The sequence below is a fragment of the Centruroides sculpturatus genome, unplaced genomic scaffold (assembly GCF_000671375.1).
Source record: "Centruroides sculpturatus isolate CEXI.00-Female unplaced genomic scaffold, Cexi_2.0 scaffold751, whole genome shotgun sequence".
In the NCBI taxonomy this organism is placed as follows: Eukaryota; Metazoa; Arthropoda; class Arachnida; order Scorpiones; family Buthidae; genus Centruroides; species Centruroides sculpturatus.
This window is the reverse complement of record NW_019385814.1, coordinates 217,108-236,370: the sequence shown is the minus strand read 5'-3', so window position 1 is coordinate 236,370 and position 19,263 is coordinate 217,108. Positions and strand designations below refer to the sequence as shown.

The 19,263-nt window shown below is 30.0% G+C and overlaps 1 protein-coding gene across 1 annotated transcript in view; it reads left to right on the top strand.

The window, feature by feature from the left end:
• The window catches only part of LOC111642286 (oxysterol-binding protein-related protein 1-like), a 190,167-nt gene that overhangs the window by 49,626 nt on the left and 121,278 nt on the right, over positions 1–19,263 (top strand). The window contains exons 5-10 of the mRNA XM_023388617.1: positions 646–754; positions 3,974–4,059; positions 6,499–6,643; positions 7,078–7,190; positions 8,259–8,332; positions 14,721–14,784. Of these exons, the coding sequence (XP_023244385.1) occupies positions 646–754; positions 3,974–4,059; positions 6,499–6,643; positions 7,078–7,190; positions 8,259–8,332; positions 14,721–14,784 (591 nt within the window). The remainder of the gene's footprint in view (positions 1–645; positions 755–3,973; positions 4,060–6,498; positions 6,644–7,077; positions 7,191–8,258; positions 8,333–14,720; positions 14,785–19,263) is intronic.

Below are 19,263 nucleotides of genomic sequence, written 5' to 3'. Positions count from 1 at the left end.
AAACTAGTTTCAACTAGACAAAACGGGTTTTAACAAAGACATTCAGTATAAACTAGTTTCAACTAGACAAAACGGGTTTTAACAAAGACATTCAGTATAAACTAGTTTCAACTAGACAAAACGGGTTTTAAGAGACATTCAGTATAAACTAGTTTCAACTAGTTAAAACGCGTTCTAACTAAAAACGGGTTTTGACTGTAACATATATATTACAGATAAAATATATTTATTCACTATTAAGAATTATTTAAATAATAATTAAATAGTTCTTAATAGTCAACTTTATAAATGTTACTTATCAAATGATAAAACTGGATTCTTATTGACCTACAATAAGGCTAATTAATTAACATGTTGTAAGTAATTTGGTTAGAAGTATGCAGTTAAGCTACTGTTGCATGTTAAATTCAATAAAAATAAATAAATTTAATTTATAAAATTTCAGAAGAAAGTATTATTACTATTACTATTAAATTTAACATGATGGCAGTCTAATCATTTACCTCTATTATATTACTTAATAGCTTGTTAATTAATTAGCCTTATTGTAACCTGATAAGAATCCAGCTGTATTATTAGTTAATATCATTATCTTAAATAACTTTTCAATTTAAGGACAGTTTCTTTAATCTTTAATTTTTTCAGGAAATGGTTCTCCTGCTATTATCCAGCAATGCAGATGTGTTTATAAAGAATGCAGAGGGTAAAACTGCTAAAGATTTTGCAGATGGAGATATTAAAAAGTTAATAAAAGGTATTCATAACTTGTTAGATTTCTAAATAAAACAAATTTACTAACTATAATTTTTTTTATTTATTGAAATACTGTACTTATAAAATTTATAATAAAAAATAGACAATTTTATAGTCTACATCTTGTGAATTTTTACAATAGTTTTATGGCAACAGCATATTCAAAATCATGTAATTTTTTTAACTTTTACAAAAATTAAAAAATTATTATATACAAAATCAAAATATAAAGCTTTTCTGTTTGATTTGTTAATATTTTTTAGTTTTCTTCTCAAGTTAAAGATTTGATATGTTATACTTGCACACTTAGAAATTGGGAAAATGTATACAAAGGATGTTGTATTCCTATGAATTCACTCTTAAAAACAGTGTTTTAATGGCAAAATGTAGAATAGATGAAATGTGCATTCTAATTTGTTAATTATCTTATAATTTGGAAAAGTTGTAATCTTCATTTTTTATTTTATATAAAATCTTAACAAATCATGTACTTTTCCATCTTATATTTTTAATTTTTAATTAAATTATAAATATAAGATTTAATTTAATTATAATATTAAAGATTTTTAATTTATTATGTAATTACCAGCCTTTTTTGAAATGTCTTGATTTACTTGTTTTTAACAAGTAAAATGGTAAAATTTTTACTTTATTTCATTTCTCTTCACATTAATAATAATAGTAAAAAAAAATTAAAAAGTCCAAATAAAGAGTGAAATTTTGTTTTACAATGCTGTTAATTTCATAGAACCTCTCACTTCTCTGTTGACACACATTGAAGAGGCTATTTAGTTTAATTTATTCTACTGAAAAATAAGAAGGAACTATTGATAGAATGTTAAAAATTTGTATTATATCAATATAAGTAAAGACTATATCAGTTATTTTTAATTTAAGAGGAACTAACCAGTTATGGTAAACGTGATAACAATTATTCATGCTTTTATGACACTTATCATCAAACTATATAAATAAAATGTGAATAATTGATATAAAAATTTAAGGAGTTAATCTATTTATTTCCAATTAAACATTTTTTGAGACTGTTTTCACTATCATATCAAACACTTAACAAATTCAAATACAGAGTTAGCTGAAAAATTGGTATCAGACAACACAAGTTCCACTGTGGCTGTTCACATACAGTGTGTTAAATACAATTTTGTTCTTTACTTTCTATTGTTTATTTTATATTTTAATTATATATTTAGCTTGTGTTCAGAAAGTTGGAAAATCCAGAAATTCAGACCTCTTTTGATCCCAAGCATGCTGGATATTCAATCTAGTACAGTACTAATAAAATAGAGAGGAGAAAAAGAAACTGAAGTATGGGTTCCATCCTTACAACTTTTTCTAACTCTAAACCACTTAAAACCATCCTGCTAAATACTCTTAATCATCAAGGAGACTGATAAATCACTGATCAAAAATTATTTTTGAAAAGTTTGTTTTATTGAACAGACTGTAAATACTTTTGCTTTTATTATCACTATATGCTGAAACTCTAAAAGAATTACAGTAATTAGAAAAAGATTTTAATGTGGATAATATCTATAGTAGATTTGATGTTTGAAGACTTGGGGTCAAGATGAGTTTGGAATGTCAATGTGAGTAGTGTGACTCTTGTAGTGATCAATTGTAATCCTTATGTAGAATAAAGCTCTTACTCACTGTAGAGGACTAACATATGCTAAAATTTAAATAACTTTTAGTTAACTTCTAATTTGTTTTTCTAAGAGTCATTATATAGAAAGAAGAGAATTAGTAGAAAGATTGTCAGCTTTTAAGGCATAAGTTTCAGTGTCTAATGACATTTTATTTGATAACTGTGTGTGTACAGATTGCAGAAGACGACTGAAGATTAGGTATAAGTAGTGTTGGTCTGTGGTAGTTTCTGGAAAAATTACAATAGAGATGAATATGTGAAGCACAAAAGATATTTCACAATTTTAAAGACCTTAGTAAGTTTAGAAAGTTATAGGTTGAGTTTGAAATTAAAATATCAAATAGACATATAACTTACACTTTCATTCACATTGACTTTGAACAGAGATAATCCATGTGTTATTCACAGGAAGTTATGGTACTTTCTTTTTATAGGGTAATCAGTCAAGAGCAATAAAAATATTCCCTGAAGATGTACAAGGTGTTTGAATGTGTAATATTTGTAAAGTTTGTGAAATATTTGTCATTCAGCATGATATATAATAATAATTGCTTTATTTTGATTTCAATTAATGGATTATATACTGTAGAACTCTGATTGTCTGAGGTAATGTGAATTGAGGCTACTTCAGATAACTGAAAACTGGGATAAAAGGGATGGCCACAGCCATTTTGGATTAGAAATTATGAATACAGTAATATCTTGACTTACGCTACCCCGACTTATGCAAACCCGGAGTTACGCAATTTTCAAATCTCGTCGAATCGTCTTTTGTTTGAGTGCTAGGCAATTCTTGATTACTCACTCCCCCACACTACTGTTCAGCTTACATGTTCGGATGTGTCGTGCGGAATCGACGCATAGCTACAATTTATTTTGTGTTATTTATTTCTGTGTATTTTATATCTATGGAGACTTGAGAGACTCTATGTGGTGATTTCTTGTAACCGTGAATAAATCAAAAGACGAGATAAGATTAACGAGAACATTTATTAGCTTACATACCTCCAACTTGGATTTTACACAAATTGTGAAATTATACCCCGACTTACGTGAATTCGACTTACGCGGTTATCGTTCGGTCCCACCTATCACGTAAGTTCGGGGTATCAGTGTATGAAAGATTTATATAGTATATCACTTTTAAGCATCTTTTTATACCTTAGTGAATTTAATTTTGTATAGAACAACATTTTTATTATACAGATAATAAATACAATAGTTTTAAGAATAAAAATGTATATTATTGTAGTTATGTTTTAATATGAATGGTTTGTTTTTACATTGATGTTAAATGATAAAAGATGAAAGAAATCATTTTGTAATACATGTTATCATTTCAAACTTTCTTTTATGGGTTGCATTATAAGAAAAGTAACAATGTATTCACATATAGGTTTTGATTTTTTATAATTCAGAATCTCAGTTAATCAGGACTTGGATAGTCAGGGTTCTACTGTAATTTTTAATGGAAAAAATTTCTAATGTGTTAGACAAAAAGAATTTTTACTTTTTATTAATCACATTAATAGTTTAAAATATGTTAATTTTTAGCTGTTGAAAAAGTAGACTTGCAAAAAAGAGAAGAAAAATTTCTCAATGCTGCAAGAGAAGGTGATTTAGCCACAATTAAAGAATGTGTATGTATAATTTATTTATATTTAGGTATATTAATTATAAATTTCTTTGCTCTTTGAGTATTTATTATAAAAATCTTAGTTTGTTTCCTAAAATAAATAATGATAAATGTAAGAAAAAACAATTAAAGAGAGTAGATATTTAAGAAAAATTTTTTAAAAATTAATAAAATTATCAGAATAAATTTAGTATTTTAGCAAAGTATATAGTTGATACTAGTTTATATAATTTAGAAACAATTATTTTAAATTTGTTGAAGATATACTAAGCTATATAGATTAGTCTTAGCTAATTAGATATCTCATACTAATAATTATCTTTTTGCAAAATAAAATGTTTGATCTATTTTGCAAGTAGATAACAGTTGAGTTTATTGTAAAGTATTATTCAGGATAAAATCAATTCTGTAATTAATACAAATTGTTCTTTTACTAAATTAATATTTTGATTGGAACAGTCTTGGCATGGAAATGGGTAGATATATATGTTACTGTGAAAAACAGAAATTAGAGAATGTCAACACATACAAAATATGTCGGTGAAAGACCGGATATTTGGTTATATTATTATACATTCGAACAATTGCCGGTGTATGTCAAGAAGTATAGATAAGCTTTGGTGGAGGTTGAAACGACACCAGATAAGCTGATGTCGACAGAGAGGCAACAGTCTGTTGCCAAATTCTTTGCCATTTTCTTCTGCTCAAATTGGTGATACTGTATGAATACAAGTCCCTGATGTCGACCATGGCCATATAGATGCCCAAAATGTGTTAGCAGTTGTTATTGGAATAGAAGACTCTGACTTTCATAAATTAACAAACAAAAATGGTACCCTCAAGCAGCTTTATACCTGTAATCAGTTCATAATTTGTAAAGAAAAGTTACTTTCCATAGATGAGATTTCTTCTCAAGAAATATTGCTGAGAAGCAGCTGAAGCTAATTCGAAAAGTGGAGGGCAAGGCTATACACACTGTCATTGCAAAAAGAAGTGTTCCACAAATAAATGCAGTGGTAAAAGCGAGGGACTCTTGTGTAATTCAAAGTGCCATAAAAATTTAAGTTGTTGCAATAAATAACATTGTATAACGTTAATCACATAATTTATGTGTAAGTTTATTATTGTGCTAGCTGTTAACCACGACTTCACACGTGCGGATTTTGCAAGCAAACCCCATTTATATTCATTATTTCAACAACCATAGTAATTATTATATAACACCTACCGTTGAGAATGATGAGAATTGCTGAGAATCAAATGAACTATTTTCAATTTGATCAATTTTCTGGAACGTTTACAATTGTTCTATAATCAAACTAATATGAAATAACAAATTCGAATTTAAAACGGTTCAAACATTTGGTTAAAAAATCGAAATACTGTATATAAAATTATTTATAACAATGTCTGAAATATTATCAATTTAATACACCTAAGTACTCAATGAAGACTAAACATAGTTGAAAACAAAAAATTGCATCTAAAATAATACAGTAGAAGCCGTTCTTCAGGTTAAGCCTTAATCCTCTCCCTCTCCCCCCACGGGGAATTTCGAAAAATCCCTTCTTAGTGTGCGTTTTCATGATGTACTCTGTGTACAAAATTTTGCTTCTAGGTTTAGCGATTTGCTCTGGGAGATGATGAATCAGTCAGTCAGTCAGGGCAAGTAATTTTATATATTTAGATTATTTTCTTTAATGATTTAGATTGTACTGTTCATTTTAGGTTCAACAGTCTATTTACATGTGCTGTTACTTAAGTTAAGCTTTCTCCTATTTTGACATATTAAAAAGTTGCATTTTTGTTTTAACATAATAAAAATATTTTTATTTAACATTCATCATCAGTTAATGCTGAATTTGCCGGTGTAAGTGAGAAATAATGATATTTAGCAAATATTTCATACATACACGAAACGACTGTATGAATGCTGACATTCATCGGAGAATGTTGACATTTGCCAGAATTCGGTCATTCACAGTAAAATATATAAAAACAGTTAAATAATCTTATGCATATTCTTAATTTTCATTTTTAATATCAATTAATATTGAAAGTAAATTTGCCTGGAAATGGTCTATTCCATTTCATGTGACTACAGATTATCAATTAATCTATTAAAATATAAACATCTGTAAAGTTTTGATGTGTTAAAGAAGGGAAAAAAATAGAACTATGTATACTACATAATGCAGGATGTGATCTAATAATAAATTATGATGATGATTATATGTATTTATAATAACATGATAATCATTATCTGATATAAATTTTGAAATAACAAATATAAGTTAAAAAATATAATTTTTTAGATTTTTATAAATTTAAATTTATAGAAAGAAATTTTGTATAAGTTAGAAAATTTTAAATATAAATTATCATATATGATTTTGTTTTTATAATAATTATATTTATTAACATAAGTGGATGTTTTTTCTAGTTGCAGGGGACTCATTCACCAAATATTAATTGCACTGATTTTCTTGGAAATACGGCATTACATTGTGCTGCTTATCGAGGTCAAAAAGAAGCTGCGGTATTACTGTTGCAGAATGGAATCGATTCAACAATTAGAAATACACATGGTAATAAAACATATAAACTATTATATTAATTTATAACTTAAAAAATTTAAGCATAATTATTTTACATGAGTGTATATTTGTAGCAACACAGTTTCTTCAGACATGAAACACTTATATTTCTTTTAATAACTGATTATGTTGGATAAGTGCTTTTATTGAATTGATGGAGTCACTTTCAGTTTTAAAACTGCTTCAGTTTATTGTTATTCCTATTATTATTTATTTTAGATATATTTATTTTAATGCATTATTGTTTGATTTAATATAATTCTATTAATTTGTTCTTTGATTTATTTGTTTTATCTTATTCATTGGACATAATTGCCATTTGTATTATTCTGTAGTCATTGAATTTGCATTTTTCATATAAGTTTGATTTGTTAAGTTTTGTTATAGTTAAAACATGAATTAAACTAAAACTTTTTTAAAATTAGGTCAATTAGCAATTGATTTATCAAAAAATGAAGGAATGAGGCAACTTCTGAGTCTACAGCCAACAAGACAAATGAAGAAAACTGCTTTAAGATTTGAAGGAATGTTAATGAGAGTATGTTCTAATCTAAAAAAATTAATTTTTGAATTATAGAATTTATATAATTGTTTCTAAGGATTATTACCATTATTACTATAAATAAGAGATTAATATTATATTTTATATAATTAATTGTATCTTTCATATTTATAATAATTGAATTTAATTATATGTAATTAAATTCAAAATTTATTACAAATTTTATAATACAATGATGAAATAATGAATATAATACAATTTTGAATTTGAGATGACTAGTTCCTGTATTGATGAATATTTAATTATTCAATTCAATTTTGTTTATTGATTCAAAATTAATTTCTTACAATGGAGGAAAACTTTTAAGTATCTATTACTTTCTAAGTTGCAATGAAAGACTAGGGCTTGTTTTTAATAAAGTAGACAATTTTTATTGTTATTTCTTATCATTTGTATACATTAAATATCTATTCTTTACCTTTTTTTATTATTGTACTAGAATTAAAATCAATATTTTTACTTTAAGGTATTTATTTATTTTATCCCTACCTAGTGTGATCAGTTAGCCATAAAAATCATTTATCCAAAGTTGTTTTGCCCTGATTATTTTCAATAATTGATGCTCTAATTTGGATAAGACAAATCCTTTAGTAAAGAGAAATTTATAAGATTCCAATTAACACCTATATTATTTATATATATCAAAAAAATTATATATATATATAAAAATATTACTTTGGATAATCAACATTATACTGTGTCTGTGTGTGTGTGTGTAGATATAATATACATGTCTTTCTTTGAAAGAACATACCAGATTTGATGAATGCATTTTTTTTATCAATAGACATATAGACACAGTGACCAGTCTATATACTTAGAAAAGCTACTTGTACCTTTCCTACAAGAAAAACTTTTTCAAATTTTTCTTTTATTGTTAGCTCTAGAGAAATTTAATCTATTACATAACATCACTATTTGCAGGATTACATCCTACAGAATTATATTGTAGAAAATTAATTAAATTTTTAGTTTTATTACAGTAAATATGATAATTTCATAAATTAACAACTGAGTCTCTTACTTAAAAATTATTTGATTTAGAAAAATAGGTTTCTTGGCTGGAGAGCAGTTTGGACTGTTCTGGAAAGAGGAGTATTGTCATTTTTCTCATCAAGGTATAATTATTTTTTTACTAATGTTTATAAACAATAAGAAAAAGTTTTACTTAATTTTATTGCTAATTAGCAATATAATTATTTTTAGGAATGTAATACAGAATTACATTGCTGAAAATAATTAAGTAGATACTGTAGATAATATTAATTAATAGCTAACCTAACATTATTAATTGTATTAGCTGTATTATATTTATTATATTAAATATTTAATAAAAATGTACATTTCAAAATAATAATGTAAAAATATTCTAGAATAGTTTTAAGTACTAACCTTTAAAGTAAAAAAGTTTATTATAAAAATAAAAGTATTCTAGCCTTATTTTAAAATGATAATTTATTCCATAATTATTTTTGAACTTCCTTACCAAATAAGTAGATAAAACTATTGAATTGATGGTAAATTATGGATTTGTGCCTCATCAATAGGCTGGCATGTGGAATTTTCTGGGTTTTCTTCACATACGGGTCAGCTTCACATAGAAAGTACTTGGCAGATATTGCATTGCTTTATTTCATCAATTCAGTCTAAAAAATCTGAACTTCATCTAGTTCATTATTAGAAGTACAAATAAGTGTAATTTGAAGTACTAATAAAATAAAAAATAAGTTGAATAAGGTAAAAAAATTAAATTACAAAAACATTTTTGATAATTAACTAATAAATATTATAAGACTACAGTAGAGTGTCAATTATCCGAATCAATTGGGGACTGGGATTGTTCGGAAAATCGATATTTCGGATAACCGATTATGTACGAAAAAATATATTAACCTATCCCATGTTGAAATTTTTCTCCATTGCGTGTCGCTTCGCGTTGAATTTTTGTTGATGTTAAGCCTAACAAAGACTATTGTATCTTTAAGAATTATTTTTTTATTTTGTACAAACAAAATAAATATATTGAAAAATATAAAAACAAGAAAAAAATTATACTTCAGAAGTTAATTTAGTATCAAAAACGTAAAATATTTGAGTAGCCCAGAACGTAGCCAAAGATTGCAGCGCCACAGCACTGGCGAAAATTTAAATTTGCTGACTGGAATTCTTTCAGATAATTGACTTTTGAATAATCAATGCTCTACTCTATATAAACTGTTGGTAAGATTAATAACATTTACACAATAAAAAATAAAGATTGCTAACAAAAACTGCTTCATTTTATTTTATCATCAGTGACTAAATCAAAATAAAGAAAAACTAGAAATATTAATTACAATTATAAAGATGAAAAATGACAAAAAAGAAAAAAAAATCAAAATATGAATGAATAAATAAATAAAATTTCAAAGACAGAAATTGTACTTAAAAGGAAGCTCATAGAGAAAGGGAATGACTCATTTTTATTTAATTGCTCAATGACAAACCATCTCCAATAATCAACATCCCAAACAGAATTAAATAATAATGAGTGTTCATTTCATTGGCTTTTCTTTCTACAAGGTCACTATTATAAATTAATATTAGTAATTTTACAATATTTTTACTGGTTTTTGTTTTTTGCTTTTTCATTTTTAATGAACAAAGAATATATTTGTTTTATTTAAATTGATCTAATTGAATGTAATTTTACATTGTTGTTATAATTAATTTTTATTTTGATATTTTTATAATTGTATTTCATACGAGGTCTGTTCAAAAAGTATCGGACTTTTATTTTTTCCGCATAAACCAATGATGCACGGGAGGCCTCTTTTGGTGGAGTTGTGGAGGGGACAGTCATGCACAGCCCTGAATTTTTTCCCGCCTGAAGGAAGCATCAGTCGTTGACAGTTGGCCTATGAGTGAGATCATGTAGCGAGCTCTCGTCGGATTCCACTAAGTTGGAAAATGACTGAACAATGTGAGCAGCTATATTACATCAAATTTTGCCAAAAACCTTGGCGATACCTGAGCGTAAACCATTTGCAAGATTCAGCAGGATTTCGGGGACGATCCTCGAGGCCAAAAAAAGCGCAGCAGGCCCGCAGAAATATTAAGGTCATGTTGACAGTTTTTTCAACTCTCGTGGGGTGGTGTATCGTGAGTACGCACCACGAGGCCAAACTATCGCAAAGGAGTACTACCAGGAGGTCCTTCGTTGTCTTTCCGATGCTGTGCGACGCAAACGACCGGATCTGTGGTCGATCAAAACTTGGCAGCTCCATTGTGATAATGCATCCGCCCATTCTGCACATCTGATTCGGGTTTTCGTCGCCAAACACAATACTCCTATGGTTCGTCACGCTCCGTACTCTCCCCACATGGCTCCGTGTGACTTTTGGCTATTTCCCAAGCTGAAAATGCCGCTAAAAGGAACCCGATTTTAGTCAAGAGAAGACATTGTGCGGAATGCGACGGACCAGGTGATGGCCATTCCAAAAGATGCGTTCCAGCAGTGTTTCCAGCAATGGCAGGAATGCTGGGAGAAGTGTATACACTACCAAGGAGACTACTTTGAAGGGGATTAGGGTTTTGTACCTCAAAATCAATAAATGTATTTTTGCCGACCAAAGGTCCGATACCATTTGAACAGACCTTGTATATTATTATTATTTTTTTAATTTAAGAGAGCTTAAATAATTATTACTATGATACAATAATTGAATACATTAAATTCACGTAGTTATTTGAAAATAATAATTATAATGCATTTATAAGTTCATTCATGTGAATTAATAATTTTCAAGAAGGCATTTTAACCACAAATGCATTTTTTAAAATTAAAAATAAAAGGCATTGTTTTTTTCCTCTAAAAAATATTGTGAGAATCTGGAGTTGGGAGATTATTTTATTTAACAAATATTATATTAAAATGTTACAATTTTGATAGAGATTTTATCTAACTTCCTTTGACTCAGAAAGAGTGACAAGTTAGTTCCTCCTAAAACAATAGTTCAAGTGTGATAAATCCACTCAACTATCCACAAAACCACCCGACTTTCTTCTTGACAGAAACATGGTATGACATTCCAGTAATCTTATTGGATGTCAGTTTTGTATAAAATGATAAAGGTCACCTTTTTACTTGCTCTAGCCTTACTTGGTTTGATACTCTTAAGTACATCAAGGCTTTAGCCAATGCTTCTGTATTGGTGCCCTTGCTGAGTGTCCAACAGTTTAATAATTATCCTCCCAGTGCTCCAAGTATGTGTTCCCAAGAACTAGTTGACTCTCCATCTCAGTTGTGTTTGGACGTAAGGGAATAGGATTTTATGTAAACTCTCTCTCAGGATTGATTTTGAGTTTAAGATTTGATATCCTCATATAATTGAATTGTTGAATTTATCATGTATGTTTATCATAGTCATCATTTATATGTATTCACTTTTAATTATAATTTATATAATAAATATATAGTTATATTTTAAACTGTCTTTTAGATTTATTTTGTGCCTAACTCCAATGTTGGCACATGTTACAGTAGAAACATTCAAATATAATAACCTCCTAGAATTCTGGTCAAGTTAAATTATATCTTTATCCACTCAGAGAATAGACTTGCCACAAGTTGAGACATGATAGAAATTATCTCAACTGGTGTCAGGAGACCTGTCAAAAATTAGAGAGTTGAGGAGTATTTGTGTACTAATCAAACCTCAGAGATAAGTAATTGGCCATCCCGGTGAGATGGAAGGTCATACTGAAATGCCCTGTGATCTCACAATATATCCCTTAATTTATTATGCTAGCTTTATAGAATTTAAATTAATTTTATATTCATTTGTTAATTACATTTTATGTAGTCCTGAGAGAGATTTGGCAAACAAAATTTTGAGTGTTCTAGAATACTGAAAGAATGAGCATGGTATGAAAACTATATATGCAAAACTAGAACAAGAAGTTCAAAGCACAGTCTGGCCAAAAACATTTGTAATGTATACTATTAAAATCTAATTTTTCTCTGGAACTCTAAAATAAGTGTGGTTTTACTTTGAATGAGAGTGGTTTTATTGTTTACTGCAAATTTAATCCATTCAGAAATATTACAAAAGCATTAAAAAGACCATTTATTTTTATAAAAGCTAGATTAATACTGAAAAGTAGAGCATCAGTTAATCCATTTCTATCTTTCAATTTCACCTTTGATCACACAAGTGGTCATCCACTTCTACGACTTTACTGTTTATTCATTGTCTTGAAATTTTTAGCAAACCATTTATATAAAGTGTTGAAGCTATTATGCAAACATTGTTTTGTTATTTGGTTTTGGAAGTTTGATGCTTCCTAAGGATCTATCGATATCAACAAACCAAAAGTTAGTTTAACAGGTGGCACTTCTTTTTTATTTGGCATTTGCCATAATAACAAATAACTCACAAAGACAAATTTTTGATATTGCAGATGGCTGCTTACAAACAATTGCTTCAGTTAAAATCAGCTTTATGTAGCAATTTCCAGAATTGATTCTTAGAAAAACTTATATTTTTGTATCAGTTTAAGAAAAAAAATTTACAAGTTTTTTTTTATAAAAAGTGTTTTGATACACCTAAAACCCTAATCTGTTGTTATAGGAAGTGACACTTTATCATATTGAAATTTGAAAAAAATTGTAGATCTATAAATTCCGTGTTGTCCATCTGTCTGTCCTTCCTTAATCTCAAGAATGGTGTTACATAAATGTAAGTTGAGACTAGATTTGGAAAGCTTATGAGCAGAAGGCCCCAATTAAATATATATGAATTAGTGATGTAAGGAATATTCGGTTAGTATTCAGTATTCGGCCTATTTTTCGCTATTCGGCCGAATACCGAATATTTAATCACTATTCTGCCGAATACTGAATACCTAAAAACAGGAGTAAGAAATAACAAAAACACAGTAAATTAATCATTTTGGTATTTAGATTTAATGTTATCGGGTTAGTGTTGTTTGTTTAGGCCTATATTTATTTATAACTTATAACATGCACAAAATAAAAAAGAAAATAATATTAGTCACATGTATTCACAATTTATAATTACAAAGATCAGCACACGTACACACTTATTCGTTCGAGAATTGTTGCGCTTCTGAGGTCTGACCCTGCCTATCCTTCTTTTAAGCGCTCTTCCCTTTCTCTTTCCTCTATCGCTCTAGTCCATATAATACACGCTCACGATACTTTCGATTCATCACTTTTCCATTGTAGATTTCCCATTTTACAATTACGTGACTCATAGCCTGGTGATAACGGAGAAAAGAGAGAGATAGGACGTCGGTATAAGTCACAGTTATGATTTCACAGATTCGAGACAGCTTGAATTGCCCCAGGCTTTCGCCCGTGCACGCTAAGTGACTTTCATTACAAGCATTTAGCTTTCCGAAGTCTGGGACAACAATTGTTTGGCATTGACGGCCACGAATTTTGCGGCAATAAGCTGCCTTGACTCGTTCGATTATGTTATCAACTGAATTTCATATTTATTTTCACATTTTCACTTTGCGATCCTTCTGTTCTTTTTCTGTTATTTACACGTGTAGGTCATTTTATTGTTATCCACATTTGATATCATCATTTATCGCATACTGCCATGACGCTCTTGTCTGTTCTCTACAACTGTCAAGAATTAATGCGATTGGCGAAGCGTAGTGACAGCGGGCCAATGGAGAGCAGGGTCCTTGCCATAATGCGGTTTGCGCGCCAATTTTCGTACGTGCGTTAATCAAGCGGAATAGTTTGGCCGAATATTCGGCTATTCGGCCACACTCCTGGTCGAATATTCGGCCTGAGGCCGAATATACTATTCGTTGCAACACTAATATGAATTTCTAGATTGCACTGGAAGTCATATTATTTGAATTCAAAAATTTCCACTAAACAGAGTTAGATAGATGACTAGCATGATTCTGTTGTTAACAGGAAAAGTATGATGTACCAGGCCAAGACAACTAAAATCAAAACCTATATTTTAAATTAAATAAATTAAAAATATGTTTAAAAATTACAGCCTCTGCATTATGGTGATGTCACAATATTTCAATAAATACTTGCTCATTATTTTTAATTTAGGATTCCAAATTATTTTTCTCTTGATATTTTGTGTCTTAGTCTTTTGGCTAAATGACAACAATAGGAATTTTCAAATCTGAAACATTCTACTTACCATTAAACATCAAGTGGGACAGACATTCAATATGCATGAGATGAATTCAACACTGCTTTTTTTTTTTTTTTCTGGAAAGTATCTAACAGGATTTCATATTATCATTGGATATATCTTTATAAACTGTATATTATATGCTATTATTTAGTCATAACAAAATTTTACCTTATTGTGTCTTTTATTATATTCATTTTGAGAAATGTTGGTTGTTTCAATTAATTAAAATAGAAAGCAAAAATGAAATGGAAGTTTTATTGTAGATCTTATTTTAAATTATGTTGTGTTGTTGTTGAAAAATATTATATATATGTATTATTTTCAGGGCTGATGCTTCAACTGGTACTAAAAGAAAGGGATACAAATATCTTGATGGATGTAAAATAGAGGTAAATTGAAGATCTGTATATATTTTCCAAAATTTTAAGTCAATAAAGAAAACAATGTGCTAATATTGTGCTAACAATGTACTAAACTGTAAACTATTCTTTGATCTTGATTCATTAAAAAAAAATCTCTTATGAAAGGAGCTAGAATAATTATAGTGAAGATCTTAGTGAAGTTCTTTCCCAACTCCGTCTCGTTGAGTTGGTTCTGTGTGTATCACGATTCGATGTAGTGAGCCAGGTTTGATGGAAAGCATACCTCCACGCTCAAATTGATAAAATTTACAGTTTATTTACAGATTCTATATGTAGAAGGTACAGTACAAGTTCGAAAACATAATATATACAGTAGACCCCCCTATAATGTGAGTTCCTATAATGTATATAACGCGGCAAAAAAATTGCGACAATATTCGTATAAAGACGCTAAAAGGGACGCGTAAAACGTGGTAAAACGTCATCGCCAACTCGTCATCGCGGACGAGCAGCCGAATTACTTTCCGCCGTCCAGCGCTACACTACAGAGAGTTTAGGCGGGTAAATTGAGTTTACTATCGTCTGTACAGTATTATATATAAATTATATATAAATTAGGTACTGTACATATAATTATATATTAATTATATATAAATTAGGGACTGTATATATAATTATATATTAACTTAATTTATTTTAACTTTATTATAATTATATGTATACTTCCCACCGTCTAGCGCCACGCTACGGAGAGTTTAGGCGAGCTATCGTCTGTACAGTATGTAAATTAGGTACCATAAGCCTAATACAGTACTGTAATTTTATACATTTCTTGTGAAAGAAACATTTCTTATTCAATGGCGATTAAAATTATTTCTATTAATGTCTCCAAAGTTCAACAAAGCTTTCGCAGAAAAATAACATCAGAAATCGCGGTCGCAGTTTGCTGTGCTGTTCCGCGACGAAAACAAGCTTGAGCAACGGCGATGTCGAATGGTGCACACTCGGTAAGTAATCCTACAATTTTTTGTTTATAGCGTAGTTTATACGGATTATTTCCAAAAAAAATATACGTATTTTGGAAATGTTGAGTCGGATTAGTCTAGAATCGATTAATTTTATGGAAGAAAACCTTTCAAACAGCCGTAGTCCGTAAACTTCACATGTGTCGGGCTGCGATTGGCTCATGTATTTAAGGATTCCTACGACGCAAAATTTGTATAACGAGGAACGTATCTCTGCATTATAGGGGGGGTCTACTGTATATACAGGCAGTGGCGTGCCTTCATTAGAAGCAGTGGAAGCGCCGCTTCCCTTGTATTTTATAAAAAATAAATACATATTAATTTTAGTTATATGAAAATAATTGCACAATATTTTATAACTGCATTATATATCTTATTACAAATTTCTATACTACACGTGAAAAAAAAAAAAATAAGATTGCTATTGTATATTCGAATATTAGTGGCAGAGTGGAATCTCTGTATTGTCAGATTCCAAAAAGCCAGATTCGCGCATGCGCTTTACAGAGCACCAACCTCACCTGGTTTAGCCGGTGGAAGCCTACGACCTTCAGTTGATGCTACACATTCCAATGTTTCCAATTCTATCCGGGACCGGTTCCGGGCTGTTAGCTGCTTGCCCGCCCGCTAGATATTTGGCCGATTACGTGAATAACGAGTAGATTTATAACTTAACCCAACCGATAAGAATTTACTGGTATGTTTTTACATTAGTTCTGTATAGTTGACAGGAGTTCAAAAAATTCATTAAAATATTTGATATTTTTATTCTGCTCTCCGATTTTATATTACTCACGGATTTCAATGTTAAACCAGTGATATTACGATTTTGTATATCCCATCTTTAAGAGGATGTAGAAGAAAACATGTACAATTCTTGTGTATAATGTTAAAAAATTAACCGTTACTTTGGTAGCATCATTTACAACTAAATTTAATGAATGAGAGAGATGCACTAGGTACAGAGAATGCTCTAGAATTTATTTTCCTTAAATTTACGATTTATGTATCCGTTTGTCATAAAAATTTGTCTTTCCACTTTTTCCCCCGTGACTACAAATATTCGAGTACAAAGTAACTGGTTTTGACTTATTTCTACTTAAGAAATAGTTAAATAATTAAGCGATTAGGGAATTGGGGACACAAAACTCTGATGAAAGAGCCAAAATTTTACTTAAACAAAAGCCTAACCGAACCTATCTCCAGCCGAGTACAGTGGGAATGATTTCTTTGAAATATTAGATGTTATAAAGACAGACATTTTTCCAGTTCGAAGAGAGTGACCGAAAAGTTGTAAATTTTGGAAATTTCCTTGGACAACACCTGGTCCTAAAACGAATTAGAAAACAAACAACGGATAATCTATTAAGTTTAACATATTTAGACTTTTACAGCTATGGTGAGAAACGTTTAAAATTTACAAGAACCCTGTCGCGTCTTTTGACATTTGACATTGACCAGTATTGGCACCCTCGGGATTTGGCAGCCCGCGTGCATGCACGCACTGCACACCTAGCAGGACCGTCTCTGATTCCACTCGTAGAGAGCTATTTGACTAAGTGGTTTAGGTTTAAAGAGTAAAGAATATTTTATGTTACTTTTATGTACGTTTTATTACAAAGCTACATTTAATTATAATTTTCTTTAAAAGTATATTCATACAATTGAAGAATGTTTTGTACCAGGTATNTAAAATAAATATTGAAAATTATAACGAGATAGTTACGGTTTATAGATATAACATCTATTTATTTAGATATAATATATGTTTTTATCAAAGCAAGAATTGGCATTTAGAGGGCAAAGGGAAACCTATTGAAACTAATAACAGAGGTAATTATATTGAACTTGTTTATTTATTAAGTACGTTAGATAAATAATCTATTAAAAATACATTTAAAGAAAGAATTAACCGATTGCCCCTGGAAGTCGGCTTCCTGTAGAAACACAGCTTCCCTATCATCAAATGTCATGGCATGCCCTGTATACAGGATAACAATGCATGGTGACTCATACTAGATTGGTTTCTGAGAACTTTTAAACTTTGGAGATGCCTCAGTCAGCTTGTGGAGTTGGCTCAACTGCACGGTCCGTTTAGTCTCCGCACTAACCTGTCCCTGAGATGTTTACCAGAGGAGAACACTCTCTCTAAGCTCAGCAGGTATCCCAAGTGCCTGAGACTACTGTGTACCAGTCTCTTGCCCTTCTCTCTTTCTCTCTCGTTCGCCCCACAATTTAAGGGTTTTTTGGATGGGGACTTCCGACCAATTGCAACCCTTTCTTGCCTGAACAGCTTACACTCAGGTCCGCTGTCATCCGACGAGAGTGAAGCTTATATAAATGTCCGCCACTTGTTTACATTTAGTTGTTTACCATATGGCAAATGGTCTATCGTCTAACCACAGGTGGGTCCAATTGACAAAGTCGGCACTTCCTTTGTTTTCCCTCTGTATACAAGTCAACACCTTACAAGTGGTATATTGCCCAACCGCACGTGGGTCCAATTGACAAGGTCGCGCTTCTTTTGTTCCCTCTCTGCTAAAAGGGTCAATACTTTACAATTATATTTAAATTAACTTAAAATATAATATTTAAGTAAATTAGAACTGTTTAAAAATTTATCCTAATCCATTCTCAGAAGAACATAAAATAAATAACAAGTGATGTAAAGTGTCTTAATATTTAGAAATATAATTGAAATTAGCAAATTATGACTATTAAGATTAGTATAATTTATATATTTATATAATAACTAGCAGACTCCGCCACGCGTTGTTGTGGCTCAAAATGTATCTATCATAAATGTATAACACTTCCCCTGTGGGGGGGAAATTTTTCGAAAAATTTCTTCTTAGTGTACATTCTCTTGACGTACCCTATTAAAACGCAATCAAACACTCAAAAACCCGCATCTAAAATAATATAATAGAAGCCAAGTTCTTCATGGTAAGCCTTAATTCTGTCCCTCTGCCCCGCAGGGGAATATTGAAAAATCCCTTCTTAGTGTACATTCTGTTGATGTACCCTATTAAAATGCAATCAAAAATGCATCTGAAATAGTATAAATAGAAGCAGAGTTCTTTACCGTAAGCCTTAATCGTAACCATCTCCCTTCAGTGGGGGGAATTTCGACATGTATATTACAGTATATAAAAACACGTGCGTATTCGAATGCAGCATTGTGTCAAAATTTCAAAGGAATCGGTAGGAACAAACGAACATTACATTTTTATTTATATAGATAGATAGAAGATGATCCGCTTTAGTTCATTTTCACAGAAAAGCGTAATGCCTCACAGAAAAGCAAACTTAGGGCGTCATACTCGTAGCGCCATCTGTTGGACATAAAAGCCTTAACCATAGATGATATCAGTTAATTTATATGAATGTTTAACGGAATAATATACAGCCTATGTCCACCCTGAGGTTCCATTCTAAATATTGGTGAAAGAATTTTTGAAATCGGATGAGTAGTTTCGGA